Here is a 15,703-nt window from a genome sequence, read left to right as displayed (position 1 = left end):
TGGGTGGAAGACGACAGGGGGGACAGAAGGAGACGTGTGTCCACTTAGCTCTGGGCAAAACATAAACAGATTTGCAAAAATGATGTAATCAGAGTTACGTTAATAATCTGTATGAATAAATGCATGACATGGCCTAAATGTCAAACCAAGCTCTGAAGGTGCATTTCTAACACCCCCGAGAAGGTCAAAGGTCAGAGGGATTACACTGGTTTGAGTGGGATCATCCAACTAATTGGCAGCTTGACCTTGGCACAATCAAAGACATATTTCTTGCCAGGTGTCCTTTCTCTGAATCATGACTTGGGATTTCTAGAAGCAGTGGAGGATGCGATGTGTGTTGCAATGAAAATAAAATAAAAGCAAAAATACGTCTCGTTGAGGCATGTGCTTTATGCCGTCACACATCCGCAGGGGAGGTGAAACTGCTATGAAAAGAATGCCACTGTGTGCATGGAGGAATATTTTTGCTATGACGTGTTTACATTTGAAAATAGAAGTTGATGTTGAACACATATTTAGCAGGGACATTTTTTTTAAACCCATTTAAGCCCTTAAATCACGTTTCCACAAGTGGTCTCAATACAGCCTGAGCATGATGGCCATTATTGGCTATGCAGAGGAACCTTTTGTAAAACACAGAAGCATTTTTGGCTTGGTTTAAGGTTAAATAATGCCGCTTGTGCATCTGGAGTTCGGGCCTTAGTGTTGAGTAAGGCTCTGACATTTTCTTGGACTGAGCTCCCGTTCTTTATAGACACTATGTTTCACATTTCACGATGTTGACTGCGTATGCCTGTGGTGTTGGTATTAGACATTCTCCAGTCACTAAACAAGCTTCATTCTGTGGGAAGACTCAAAATCTCACTCTGCTATTAAGCACCGACTTTCTGTGAGAAGAAATAATTTGCTGGTAAAATACAGAGAGAGGAATTTCCACATCTGTATTGATAACTGATGCTTATTTTACGTCATACTCTTTTGAACCTTATGGACTTTGACAATTATGAAAGTCGTATTGAAAATGATGCTTGAACATAGTTTACAATATCACATGATTGTTTCTTTTTTCACACCTTTGTAAAAATATGGATAATTTCAAGCGATCTGTCGCAAACATCAGTGGGTTATAATCCAAATATCACAAAGCTAAGACTGTGACACCTGCACCATGTAGAGGAAAGCTTGCTAAAGGCAGTTCAATTCAGCTCAACCCTTGTTTCTTGTAAATGGGCTAACAAGAGAGTGAGTAACAGTATCGAAGCGTCAGGATATGGATGCACGAACACCAACTTCTTCCATTTCACGCCATCTCTCCCAATGTTTCTCCTTCATGGCTCGCCCCCTTAGTTTACATCTGTGATACAAACTAAACTCTTCTGCTCAAAGAGCTACACACACACACACACACACACACACACACACACACACACACACACACACACACACACACACACACACACACACCTACCAGAGAGTTCAGTCTGTGTAATTTATGGTAGGATATAAAAGACGATATGAGTGCCACCTATAGCAGTGAAACCGCTGTGCTTTTCCTTGGCCCTGCCCAGCGTTCCCTCCTCAAGTCCAAACCCACTCCAGCCCATGGTCCTCTCTAATTTCACCCAAAGCAGCAGAAGCTTGAGCTGAAAAAGAGGAATCTGGCCCCCAAGTCCAGCAAACTTTTCCCTTTTCCTGTCTCCCTCCTCTTCCACCGACCACAGATCGACAGCTCTACGGCCAGCACTGGCCCAAAACTATGAGGGGTATTTTCAGCACTGTAATTTGAAGCACACATGGTATACACACACGCACACACACACACACACACACACACACACGTACAGAACCACACACTCAGCACATTCACAGACTTTGGGGATAAATCAAAAGATACAATAAGACAAGATAAAGGAGAGGAGACAGAAAACGTCCGCAAAGGCGCGTGGCTTTACATCCATAAAACACCATCGGGAGCAGGTCAGTGAATGTGCCTCTTCTCGTTCTTTTCGCTTCTGAGGAGTCGTGTGGCTCCGCAAAAGGGAAAGCAGGGTGGAGGCCCTACTACATAGAGATGTGAAAGAAATGTATCTGAAAACAAGAGGCCAGTGTTGGGATGTTATGACAGGGAGGGCAGAATCCACTGCAGCAGAAGAGGGTAACTACAAAGTGATTTAATGCTACGTTAAAGGGATAGTACACCGAAAAATGAAAATTCACTCATTATCTTCTCAATACTATGCCAACGGAGGGGTGGCTGAAGTGTTGGAGTCCACAAAACACTTTCAGGGGTAAACAGTGTTTTAGCTCAGATGACCTCTTCATCAGATGTAATAAAAGAACACTGTGGTGTCATCCAACTGTCCGCAAGCCCAGACATTAATATTCAACTTGAAATGAGGTAATTTACACCATGTTTTAAGTTAAGTCAAATGTCCACTCCCAGAAGTGGCGATGCTAGCGGACGAGGGCACCTGAATGCACCTCGGAAGAGACCAACAGAGGAAATTTAGGCTAAAAACCTTGTTTAATGATGCTGTTTCGAGTTGAATATGAATGTCGGGGCTTGGATGACACCACAGGAGCAGTATGGAGGCATGTTATGTCTTTTCTGTTGTTTTATTACGTCTGAAGATGAGGTCTTCTGGGATAAAACACTGTTTACCCCTGAAACTCCCTGAAAGCGTTTTGTGGACTCAAACACTTCACCGACCCCTCCATCGGCACAGTGGTGAGTGGATAATGAGTGGATTTTCATTTTTCGGTGTACTATCCCTTTAACATTCAGTGTTTATCTTGGATACTCGACAAGACGCTTGTTCTCCTTACACTGTGTGTAATTTATACTTGGAAAAAAATGTTATTTTATTTTTGAAAAGCTTCAAGCACTTAAACAAGTGCTTTTTTAAGCTTTTCTGTGATTTTTAAACCAAGAAGAGATTAAAGTTGAAAAACATATCAACCATACTCGCTTAAATGTTGGGAACGAAGAGAAAGTCCGACAGAAAACAGACAACAAAACAAAATTCTAATCTGAAATTCAACCCAACCTTCAGTGCCGGGACAGTGATGCCACATGTACAGACGCACACTCTCTCCCATCTGAGCCAACTATCTAAATACAACCGTCTGTATGCTTGTGCACATGCATATACACACACACTCGCTGATTACAGATGCAGTATATACTGCTCCTCCTGTCCAAGACCTTAATTATCCTGCACAGTCTTATTTCCCATAAAAATTCAGCGAGAGCAGGGCTGTAATTAGAGCCTATTTTTACCCCACCTGTCTAGGGGAGAACTCAGTTCAGTGCCGGCCACAGGGATGATCCAGCCCCATGCCACTACGCTGCCATGGGTGGAATCAGGACAACAGTGGACACAGGAGCTGGGTCCAAACTCATGGGAGAGGATGGGGGTCCTGTAGGTACACCTCCTCCCCAAATAAGACTATCACCAGGCAGCTCTTCTCAAACAGGCAACAAACTTCACAGTTCCACGTTCACACTCATTTCACGCAGTGCGGAGTTGACGAAGGAATTCCTCTCTTTATTTTACTGTTTTTGTTTAATTTTTATTTAATTTCAAATGATAGCAGTCCTAGCAAGTAGTTCAATTGGCAGTTAATAAACTGAGCATTGTTCCACCATCAATCAAAACCGAATATATGCATTTGTCCTGTAAAACCTATATAATTGTTTGATAGACCTATAGATTGACTTTTCAAATCAAAATATGTATTTAATGCAAATACACAGGTGTTAAGTCTTTAATCTTAGAAAATCAGCTTTGTTTTTTGGGATATAAACATTTTCCTCTGTCAGTTTACTTCAATTCAAACTCTTTCCACCTCAAAATAGGAAAATCACAAATCACTCTAATGCTGCAGCTTTCGTGAGATATCCTTCCCCAGGAATCTGTTCAGAGAGGACTTGTGGCTTCTCTTGATGACGTCAACTGACCGGACCTCCCAGTGAGGTTTCATATTAAAATAGTTTGGACACTTCCTTGCCCGTCTCCATTTACTTTTGTGGCCACGCTGGTCTTTCCCTGGTATCACATCACATCTACAACAACAAGCTAAGCAGAGTGAACAAAGTGCACTTCAACAACAACAACAACAACACAAGTCGCCTTTAAACCAGTCAAATGTTGTGTTATGTTTTATGGTGTTAAACATTGCTTAGCGGGTACATGTAGGAATTAGAGTTTCACACTCTACTATGCATCCAAATTACTGCCCTCATGTTGTGGGTTTAAACTTCATAGTCTGCACCCGGTAAACTCTCCTTCAGCAGATGGAGCGTTGATAGGAGTGGCAGCGTGCTCCCATTCTCCTGAGAGACAGAATGTTAGAAACACACATGAAAACTGAAAACTGTGCAAGGCTCGACCAACTTCAAACTGCAGCCTCCCACAGCAGGACCTCGTGCATTTGAGAGAGTCAGGAGGGGAGAACAAGAAAGCAAGAGAGCACAAAGCCAAAAAGGGAAGAGCAACCCTCTCATAACTTTGATCTGGGCCTGTGCTCTTCTTCGGTTTGAGGCGGTGAAGCCATGTGCGGTGTGCAAAGGCTGGTGTGCTGACTCAGGCTTCTGCTCTCCTCTGTCTTACTCTCTGTGCCAGTGAGACCAGGAGGATTAATGGGAAAGTGGAAGAAGAAAGAAAAAAGAGAAGGAGAGAGAGAGAAAAATTGCTGAAGAGAAAAAACAAGAGCTGAGACTCCGGCAGACTTGGCTGAATGGTCCCTCAGTGTCCTGGTGACCCAGAGCTCCCTTTTTTAATACCACATCTCTAAATGGTAAATGGTCTGTATTTATATATTGCTTTTCGAGTCTTGATGACCACTCACTCTACAGTACAGTTAAATAAATGACTGTTAAAACAATATCAATGGTCTGAAGAGCTGGGAGAAATATTCAGATCATTTATTTCAGTGAAAGTAGTAATAAACAAGTTATACAACTGCATTTACTTGAGTATGTGTACTTATTCACAATAATATTTTCTTTAGAACGTCACAAATAAACTTAATCAGCAGAATGAACTCTCTCATTCTATTATATTTTATGGAATTATTACTATTAATTATGAGAACTGAACCACTGACGTAGAAGTACCTTAAAAGTGTACTTAAGCTGTACTTGAGTATATATATACTTAGTTTCATGCAACCACAAGAGGCTCAGGGATGGGGAACCACTTGTCTAATGCACATACCAAAAAAGCTCAAACATAAAACATATTCCTTGTTTCAAATCTAACTTAAGACCTTAGTCACATCAATTTTTCCCTTTCTCCCAGAGATGGTCTGTTGTTCACCACTGTCGACCATGTAATGAAGTCAAAAATGCCATAGACTTGGCCGGAATGTCCCAGCAGCTCATCCCACCGCCACCAGTAACCATTGGGCTCTGACTGCAGACGCCATTTCAGACATACAGACAACCCAGTGCTAATTCAGTCTAAACTAATAAGGCCCTTTGGGTGCCCTAAGTGATTTAAAAGGAACTTCAGGACAATTAAATTCGACTTACTTGAAATTATTTTCTAAACACGGACCTGGAACAGTGATTATTCAGGCAGTGTTGAAAAGCTGTGATGTGTAATGAGAGAGACAAAAAAAAGAGAGATTCCCTGCAAGGCAGAAAATTCAGATGTGCATTTAAAAGGACTTGAACACAGATCTACCTGATGTAACCATCCAACACGGGAGAGGAGCCAGCTGACTCATGTTAGTTCAGCAAACACAGACACACATGCACTCTGCTCACACTTAGTTGTGTAAAAAGGCGTACAGTTGTAAGTGTGCCGCAAAGAAAATAATCCGCATGTAAGTTTTTTTTCTCTGCTGGCTCCGTTCCCGTCAGACTCATAGTGACATCACATGCGTCTGAAACAGTGAACCTTTCACGAAGGTGTCGAAAGACTCAAAACACATTCAGAGCAGCACACGGGAGCATATACACAGAGTCTCGCGTATAAAGCGATTCATACGGAGTGATGTGCCTTCCAGGTATTTCTCTGCTGCAGCATGTAGCACTTTTGCAGAATTCCTTGAGAGAACCCACGACCTGAGGCAGCCTGAGCATGTCTGTAATCAGGAGCCCACTGTGTGAGAGCATCTGCTCCATGCTGACCAGTCTCTCACAACACACACTTCATCCTCATCTTCCCTCCGCTCACAAATGTCCCACCACTCCTCTTTCTCACTGCTGCTGGTTGTGGCCGAGGCCTTTTTTGGCTCAGTCCTGGTTGTCATTGGTGAAAGAAAAAAAAAGAAAATAGGAGTGGTGTGAGTGGAGAGGTTCATGGTCGCACTAGTTTGCTGTGGGATGGGTACCCGTGGGAAGAGTGGAGCAGCGACTGCATCCATAAATCAGCTGTAGATGACTCACTGAGAGGAGCCAGCGGTGAGCTCTCCGGGTTAACATCAACATGTTTATCACTAAATGTAGTGTGGAGAAAATAAATCGGTTTACAGTAAATTGCAGAGGAGTGACAGGGGCCGATTTACTCATAAAATCTCAAAATTTTGGGATTTTTTAAATAGTTCTACGTCACATTCTATTCATGTAATTTAAGGAATGTCTGTGTCAGTCTGTCCATCCCTCTGTCCATCCCTCCGTGGCTCGTATATCTCTAGAACTGTTCACCTTGTCGCCTTCACACTTGGCATGAGTATTGTTAAGGGCTCAAGGAAGTGCAGTGTCAAATTATAGGCCACCTGATATGTTCAAAATTAATAAAATGTAAATAAACAGTTGCTCTTTAGCAGCGGCGGCTGGGACTCATCACGTTCACCACCACAGGGCGTTCACAACAACAGCGTGTTCAAAACAATAGGAGCTTTCCCGACAACTGATTCTCCAGCAGCTTCAGGGTTCTGCGGACTGAGTCCTGCAGCTGGTCTTTACTTGACGCGGCTAAATGAATTCAGGTCACTGCACTAGCTGCACTAGTCTGTATAAAATAAATGTTTTTGTTGCATTTGATTTCGGAGCAGATAGTAGTAGTATAGTAGCAGTATTGTTTTGACAGTGTGGTGAAGTCTTTATCAGAGAACTTACCTGAACAGGTGTCAGCTGGGCCCTGGGATCAAAAACTCGCAACATCTTGTCCTACAGACACAAAGAGAAAGAAGAAACATGACAGAGCTGAAGGAACCTGGAAATGATTCATTTTATGAATTACGATTTGATATAGCATTATAAATCAGCTTACAGCTGTCTGAACTCAAGAACCTTTTGTTTTAAATCACAGCTTGGTTCCTTCTTACGCTTTAACTGCCTGGATGGCATGTGAAGTTAAGTAATAACATGCAAGGGTTGTGAGGCAAGTCTGTGGTTTACTGTAATTTGTGAGGAGTGTGACTCTGGTGTTCAAAAGAGGTTCAAGAGCAGATGCAAGGTCGATACTCAAGGTTCGCACAAAGAACAGAGGAAAGGAAAAAATACTTCATAGAAACTGAAATATGAACGTTAAATATTGAAAACATTATTAGAAGTACTTTATTAATCCCTGTAGGGAAATTCAAACATTACAGTCCCTCCACCACAGTGTGGTTCTAACAAAGAACAACACCGATTCTCTGAGGTTTCCTTGTTTATCAGCGTGATCTCACCGATTCATCGTGACCTCTCCGCGCCCTCATGTGCCTTGACCCCGGTTGGCCAGAACACGCATTCGGCATCAATCACGGCAGCCAATCAGAGAGGCTGCTTCATGATTGAGAGGAAATGGGCCCTAATAGGATCAGGCTGTGACCGGGACATGCGTGTCTGCAACCGTGTCACTCAATACTGCTATGTGACTGTGATCACAGCAGCAGGCCGACACACGGGGCTGATAGCAGGTAATAAGTAAAAGGGCCTCGACTGAACCACGCAAACACACTTAGCAAATATATGTCAAAAGGAATCAGGAGGCTGACAGTGACACAGTCAAAGACACACACAGGGACAGAGGGTCATTGAGCATTCGTCCGCTGACAACATTACTACAGCATTTTATTAAATTGGGCTAAATCCAGTGTCAGTTACAGCTTCTCTTCGTTCTGCTCCTCTCAGCTGTTCAAAGGGGATTTATTTGCTATTTATTAGTTAGAATAGCAAACGCAGGTTTTTCTTAATGTGCTGTTTTTTTCCCTGCCTCTCCATCTGTGTGTGTGTGTGTGTAGCCCACCCACGAAAATGATGCCCCAGGGCTATGTCTTCAGGGCTCTGCGACCTGGGCCTAAGCCAAAGGCTCAAAGAGCGATGTGAGAACACACACACACAAACACGCACACACATGCACACACACACACACACACACACACACACACACACACACACACATGCACACACACACACACACACGCATTGATTAACACCGATTTATTGTTGCAGCTCTTTAGCCAGCCATCATCTGTACATACAGTCCTATACAAGCGGATCCATTTTAATCAATCACTAAGTTATCTACCTTTAACACACCTCAGAATAGATAAACACACTTTTCACATTTATACACATACAAGTATACAATTCCCACATTAACTTTATTTATTGGCTGTTTACCCTACAGAGTGTGCAAACAACAACATATGAGAGAGGAGAGGCAGGACAAACACACACTAAAGCCTGTGACAATAGCCCGTACAAACACACACTCAAACACACACATCACATCGACTCATAAATGCACAGATGGACGAGCAGGAGATTAGTGTGTACATTTGTGTGTGTGTGTGTGTGTGTGTGTGTGTGTGTGTGTGTGTGTGTGTGTGTGTGTGTGTGTGTGTGTGTGTGTGTGTGTCAGCAGCTGTTTAATCAAAGTGACGCAGGCTCGTTCTCAAGCTGCCGTTAATGAGTTTTCACTGCTCGTCTGCTGCACACAACTTTCACTTATGTGTAAGCACACACAGTCGGTGGGAATCTTTGGCCACTGATGCTCTCTTCACTCATCAAACACACTGGGCTGACACCCCCCATTCCTTATCTCCCATGGTTACCAGCGCTGAGCCTGTTGCGATCGTTAATTTGAGACTATGGGATTCCTTCGTCGATTATTGTATCTCACTTCTACAGCCTGAGTGCTGTAATAAGGAGCCTGTGACTTTTAAAACTATAGGTGGACTGTGGACCATAAATCCAGCAGCACCCCATTTCTAAGCAGCACACCACCCAGGCCCACCAGTCATTTGGATAAACAGAGACTTTCCTCCATCCCACCTCACACTACCTGTGGATTCCCGTTCCCCAAACTGAATGGCTTCTTTCTCCCTCCAAGTGCATCATAAATATACATCTCTCTCGGCCCGAATGAGGCCCATCATGATTCCTGCTCTTGGGGTGGTGGTCTCCCCTTCATCTTCCCCCATCCCAGCCCTGTACCCCCAATGTTTACCCTACAGGAGGGCCGGGGGGATTGGACCCACATGTTGGCGGGCCTTATTTGCTTTAATAAGCTGGATTGAAGAGATTGAACAGGGTCTTTTGGGTTAAATGACACCAGAGCCCAAACGGGTAAGAGCCTCAGAGGCCCCCCTGCTCTGTTCTTGGTTCACATTTCCCCCCCCACGCTCCCTTTCTTTTCAGGTGCCTTGTTCTGTCAGGCTGCACTGAGGCCGAGGTTGATCTGGTGCATTATCCTGTCAGAGTAATTGTCATAATTTGGATGTAGCATGTGATGGGCGGAGTAATTTGTTACTTGTCAGAGTGAAGGCAAACAAGGGGGATTGGCCTGACAATCATACCAGTTAAGTGCACACATTTGTGTCAACGTTTATTTTGTCTCAAACACCAGTTAGCTCATCAGATTTTATCTGTCGTATACACCGGGGGCCGCTGTCTCATTTGAACAACAATCAGTCTGCGTGTAATTTCAAAAAGGACGGAGAAATGAACTTGAGTGCGCAGTCAGAGGGTTTTGATAATCTCCTATAAACCAAATATATTCATGAAACAATGTCGACTCATAAACCCCTTCTTTCTCTGCCCCCTACTATTAAACCCACACCACCTCCCTCCCTCCTCCTCCTACACAACCTACTTACAACTTAACGGAAAGGCCTTCAAGCTCTGTGATTATTTCCTGATGACACCAATGAGTACAGCCATATGGACGCATAAAAAGTCAGGGAGACTTTCTCCCCTTTTTAGTTTTTTCCTCGTACGCCACATAACTACTGTGCACGTCAAAAGAATTTCGTTCTTCGGTTCCTGATGTGACTTAAACTTGCATCAGGGGACAGTTAGGGTATACAGGGCTGTGTACTGTGGATAGAGATCTAAGGTCAGGTGGGGTCAGTACAAAACAAAGCCCTGACAGATTTATCCTTCACACTCGGGCGTGTTCTCTTATTAATGTTGTAATTGCCAAGTTACAACAGTTTCCAAATCTCCACAGGCCCTCTATCAACCTCGGCCAAGATTTCTTTAACTGCTTTGTCATCACTATTACATATTAAAACAAACTATTTTACGTCATCCGGCATTCCGGTTTTATTATGTTTTTTCCTCGTAAAGAACAGCTCACTAATTCCTAATCAAATGTATGATGTGACCTCCACCCTCTTTTATGAGCATCACCTCCCTTGACATTTTGGATGAAATAAACCTCATATAAACAGATAAGGAGCTGCAGAGTTCTAGGTGAGGCGCACTGCACTGAAAGTGAGCCAATAGCGGCATCTAGTGGTCAGACTCTGCGTCGACAGCAATCATACCTTGAGATATTCACAAATAAAGTTGGTGAGGGAGTGAAACTAAATGCAGCTTTTCACGACATCCCAATTTTAATTTAAAGATGAACTCGTAAGGGTCATTGCAATACATCAGGTGCAGTGTGGGTTGTCCTCACCTTGCAGGAGGAAGCCAGCAGAGAGCCGTCCCGTTTCCAGCTCAGACTCTGCAGGTGGTCACCGTGCTGCTCCAGAACTGCAGACGCACATTAGGGACATTAGAAAGGAGACAGGAGAAGAAGGACTAGAGACGCAAAGCTCATGTTAGACAGAGACAAAATGGGGCAAAGAATAAAAAATAAAAAACATGAAAACACAAACAATTAGCACAGATTGACAGGGAAGAGATGAAGCCGTAGAAAAAGCACATACAATCCTGAAAATGCGTAATAACACACAAAAGATGGGGGTGATATACATCAAGGAATGGATCGTACATCTTTACAGTTAAAGCACATGAGAGAGACTGAGAGCATGACACACACATTAGCTTGCGGCGCCTTAAGTAAGCACAGCAGCACTTGAGTGCATTGTTCAGTTTCACCAATTTAAAAGAGATGGGAGGTGCAAAGGTGACGTCACAGACAAAGCGATGTGACAACTTAATAAGTAGATCAAACATTATTTAACACAGATGCACTTATTTAAATAAAGATTTTCATTCATTCACACATTCAGATCTTTTCCCCTAACTGTATATGAATGTGGAATGGGAGTGATGTAAGACAGTGTGTGGGGGGGGGGGGGGGTACGGCTCACAAATGGTTTGATCAGCAGTGAACAGCAGCAGCCAGGCCAGCTGTCATGGGATGGAGGGGTGCTTGCAGTGTTTGTGGGGGTGTGGGGGTGTGGGGGGGGGGGTGAGGCCAGAGGATAGTGACAACATCCTGAGGCCAGTCTAGGGAGACTGGGACCAGGACTGCAAACCAAGACATTACCTCTGCTGCTCCAGCTCTTAGACAGAGCCACAGGGCTGTAAAACGTAGGCAGTGTCAGTCAGACAGTCCCCAACAAAAGAAAAAATAAATAAAAAAAGGAAACCAACCACTTCACTCAATGTTAAATATATATTTTGGTTAAACACAGGAAACAAAACCGGCACAACAAAACTTAATGACTAACTGACAGATACTAAAATGTTAAATGTAACAGACAGTGCAGGATGTGCGACAAAGACATAATTTTCATGTGATATGTGTTTCAAATCCGTGCCCACGACCAAATGTGTGTGTGCTTGTGCAGCTCATGCCGCAAGCTGCAGCTACCTGCTAAGGGTGCATCCTGGCGGCTGGTGTCCCAAATCAGAGGAGACTTAGTGGTGCCGACAGCCAGCAAGCCAGAGGAGGTGGGGTGGAAGTGCACCAGCTCCAGCCTGCCCTGACCTGGATGCAGGGTCAGCTCTGGGCTGCTGGGCTGCTCCAGCTCAGGATCACACAGACGCCACAGCTTCACCTGTACACACACAGAGGAAAATTGACAAAATGGAAAGTGGCTTGGGATTAGTTCTGCTGAAGTTGTGGGTTTTAAGTCTTCCAGATGGAGCAGGCCGGGAGCAAAAGGATCAGTACAGCTGGTAGCTAAGATGTCAGGATGCAGCATCGCACAGAGAGACTAGGAAAAGGTTCGTCTCTGAGTTCAGCCAAATGAAGACACAGAAAGTAGCTTCCTGTAGTAGCCAATGCAGCTGACTGCACAGGGATCTACATCCAGATCAGGTTTGGATTTCTAGCTGATGTGAGCAGATGCAGTGAAACTGTATGATTATGTGTCAGTAAAATAAATCCACAGAGAAATATTTCACAGGTGGGTGCTTCCTCTCACTTTAACTCTAATTTCACTTGCTCAGCACCTCCAAGCTGGCAAAAAGATGAGAGGAGTGAAAGTGAGCTGCAGATGCTGAACACTGCGGTCAACTCTGGTTTGTGTGCTAAAGGTCTATGTGTGGCAATAATTATATGTATTAAGAGAGGTATCTGAGGTAAACCAAGCTGCAGAAGCTGGAGATGCAGGCTCACACCCGGCAGATTCCAGTGAGCCGGGGCACCTGTGGCTGAGAATAACTAGCCGAGAGCAGGGGGAGTCATCATAGGGTTTAAATAACCAAAACTGAGCGGGTTTATACGGCATTTTAATTCTTGCCAGGAACAACAGAGCGGTAGAGGGTGAACAGTACACTTCAGTTTAAGTGTACTGCAGCAAAACAAAGGCAGACCAATACAATGAAAGACAAAAGGCAAGAAGGAAAATGCAAAAGACAGAAATTAAAAGACTGCACTGATGAACTCACCATTTCATCTCCAGAGCATGTTGCAAGCAGATTCTCATCGAAAGGAGAAAAGTCCATATCAGTTATTAAATCTGGAAAAGGGGAAAGGAAAATTAGATCCGGATCACAGCTGTGCAGGTGCTAGGATCATTTCAAGGTATTTGTTTTTGTGTGTGTTGATAAAAACATGAAGAAAAACTACCAGAATGGCAGGAAATCTGAGCGACTGTCCATTGGCCATCGGAACCAGGTTTGACTGAAGACAGGCCCAGCAGACCTCCGCCTGGAGACACAGGAAACAATCACACAAACAAAACAGAGAAAATGACATCCATAATAATGCTTTAATGAGAAACCATCTGTGTACAGTGTCAGAGGAATCACATTATTTTCCCCAGCCATTGAAGTATTGGGCTTAAACTACAGACAGTGGATTCTTCTTCTGGAGCAAACTCTTATAGCCTTACCAGCCTGTTCGGTGTTGAAGGCCACAAGCTTGGAGCTGGCTTTGATGTGGTTCCCCTGGCAGGAGAAGGAACCGGCGTGGACATTGTTGATCCACTCCTGTATTTGAAGACACAGATCGCTCGAGTCAGAGAGCAGAGCAGATGAAACAAGGGGGCAATAATACAAACAGATAATTAGGATCAGACAACACCACAGAGGGTAAAATAAGTAACGCATCAGACTACAGTGTATAAAATGAGTGTTGACATGACATGTGCAAACAAGAGAACAGCAAGCTGCACTGAGAAACCCAAGGGAACAACGTGTCTGGCTTATCAGTTTGCATTAAGAGAGCACACGACCAAACTGGTGTCAAAACACACAGAATAAAAGAATGACATAAACAGGAAGGATCTATTTGAGGGCACGCACACACAAATGCCTCTGAAAGAGTGGTGAGGAAGTGGGAGGGCTCCCTGAGTTGCACAGCACAGAAACTCTCAAAGCCTCTTTCATAACACCGAACAAGGCAAGAGCAGCAGGAAGGTAGAGTGTCTGCACAACATGCTCCAACAAATTCTCCTCCGCTGCTCCTCAGAAAACTGTTACAAGACCGACCCTGAGAGACGTTTGGCCTGAAGAGCACAATTAACAAGAGGATGAATTGGAGGAAAAGCCAAATGGGTTCTTCCCTGACATATGCAGCATCCGTCCACACAGTTTAGTGATAATCCGTTCAGTGGATTTTGAGCAATCCTGCTAAATAACAGACATTTTGACTAAGATAAAATGTACAATATCTGGTGTTCTTGGCCTTTCAGAGTGAGACTGAACACCTTATGTCATGATTCATTTACAGGCCCGGAATTACAAAAATCTTTGACATCAAAGACTTTATGCATGGGGAATATAATGGGACACCTTAGGGTCAACCTCAGAAAAGATATATGATTAAAAATAAATCAATCAATCCCAGTGACTTCTCTCTCACCATGTGGAATTTGAAACACACAAATAAAATCATGTCTCTAAATCCAACCTGTCCCTCGTCTCACAACCTATGCACGCCAGTTTAACACTCCCAACAAGCAAAGCACCACCTGCTGCTGATCCTGTGCGGGAGATTGGAGACAACGATACCAAGGAGAACATCCACTGTCTCTGACTGTGCATGCCAAACATTTCACTGCCTCAGTAAAAAACACAAGGCAGGGGGGTGGGGGTTACATAATTCACCTGAGCAAGGAGAGAGCTGCAGGCAACTTCCCACAAATGGATCCAGACTGAGGATGATGGGGGTTTTTTAATGGTAGACCATGAGCCCTTTGGTTTCTGTCCACACCAAAAGGCTCTGATTACACTGCAATAACTGATTTATTTTGGACGTCTTATATTTATTTATTTTATTCATGTTCTACGACTGCAATTTTGCACGCTTGTCTCTTATTTTGTCATCTCTTGTATTTAGCCTCTCGCTCTATGTGCAATGCCTTTGACATGCTACTGCAACACCATCATTTCCCAATTTGGGATCAATAAAGCAGATCTATCTCTGAATCTGTGTGCAAGAACACTACAGTCCAGACAAGCTGCCTCTTGCATACTGTCACTTATCATTCGATTGTATTGAATCGATGAGTGCCACAGGAAATCTGCACAGAAAGGCAGAACTCCAAGTGTGCAATCAGAAACTGTGCAGGACAACGAGACTGCAGAGGAGCAAACTCAGTGAGCTGTGGTACAATGGGACGGTTCTGATCGGCCTCGTTGTTTGACCAGATGCAGCAGATCTGTGCAGACACACGGCTCCTGGTTTCCTTCAGCTTCAGATCTCCCCTGTGCTTCTCGTCTTCTTCTCCTCCAGATGCAGGAAGTTCAACATCCCTTGCAGGCAAAAACACCGCTGAAGTAGCACAGCTGCTAATAACCAGTGCTAAGGTTAGCTAGGAGGAGACGAACAAAAATCACGGGCTGTAGTTGACGCTCGGGAGCTACTCACATCTTTCTTGGCAATTTTCGGAGTGGTGTTTTTGAATTTGGAGGTCTTAAAGCGGTTCATGCTGCCCTCTCACACTGACTGTCGAGCCTTCCGGGTGCGTGTGTGCGTGTGTGTGTATGTGTGTGTGGCTGCCCCGCTGTCTGCACAGGGATCAGCTGACAGCTCGCCCCGTCGCGTGTCCGCTCGCTTTGATCACCGGAGCTGTCCGGTTGGGCGGGATTCTGCTTTTCTCTCAGAGGAAACGCCCCCCTGCGCTGCTCAGCGCT

At 44.2% G+C, this 15,703-nt stretch overlaps 1 protein-coding gene across 1 annotated transcript in view; it reads right to left on the bottom strand.

The window, feature by feature from the left end:
- Positions 1-15,595, bottom strand: part of coro7 (coronin 7) — a 96,498-nt gene extending 80,903 nt beyond the window's left edge. Inside the window, exons 1-7 of the mRNA XM_069525243.1 lie at positions 15,438-15,595; positions 13,459-13,555; positions 13,194-13,274; positions 13,013-13,083; positions 11,991-12,177; positions 10,845-10,921; positions 7,070-7,120 (exon numbers count right to left, since the gene is read on the bottom strand). Coding sequence (XP_069381344.1) covers positions 7,070-7,120; positions 10,845-10,921; positions 11,991-12,177; positions 13,013-13,083; positions 13,194-13,274; positions 13,459-13,555; positions 15,438-15,497 — 624 coding nt within the window. The 5' untranslated portion in view covers positions 15,498-15,595. The remainder of the gene's footprint in view (positions 1-7,069; positions 7,121-10,844; positions 10,922-11,990; positions 12,178-13,012; positions 13,084-13,193; positions 13,275-13,458; positions 13,556-15,437) is intronic.
- Positions 15,596-15,703: the final 108 nt, after the last annotated feature.

Source organism: Paralichthys olivaceus, chromosome 5 (assembly GCF_024713975.1).
Source record: "Paralichthys olivaceus isolate ysfri-2021 chromosome 5, ASM2471397v2, whole genome shotgun sequence".
NCBI lineage: Eukaryota > Metazoa > Chordata > Actinopteri > Pleuronectiformes > Paralichthyidae > Paralichthys > Paralichthys olivaceus.
The sequence above is the reverse complement of the archived record's forward strand: the minus strand, read 5'-3'. Positions and strand labels throughout refer to the sequence as shown.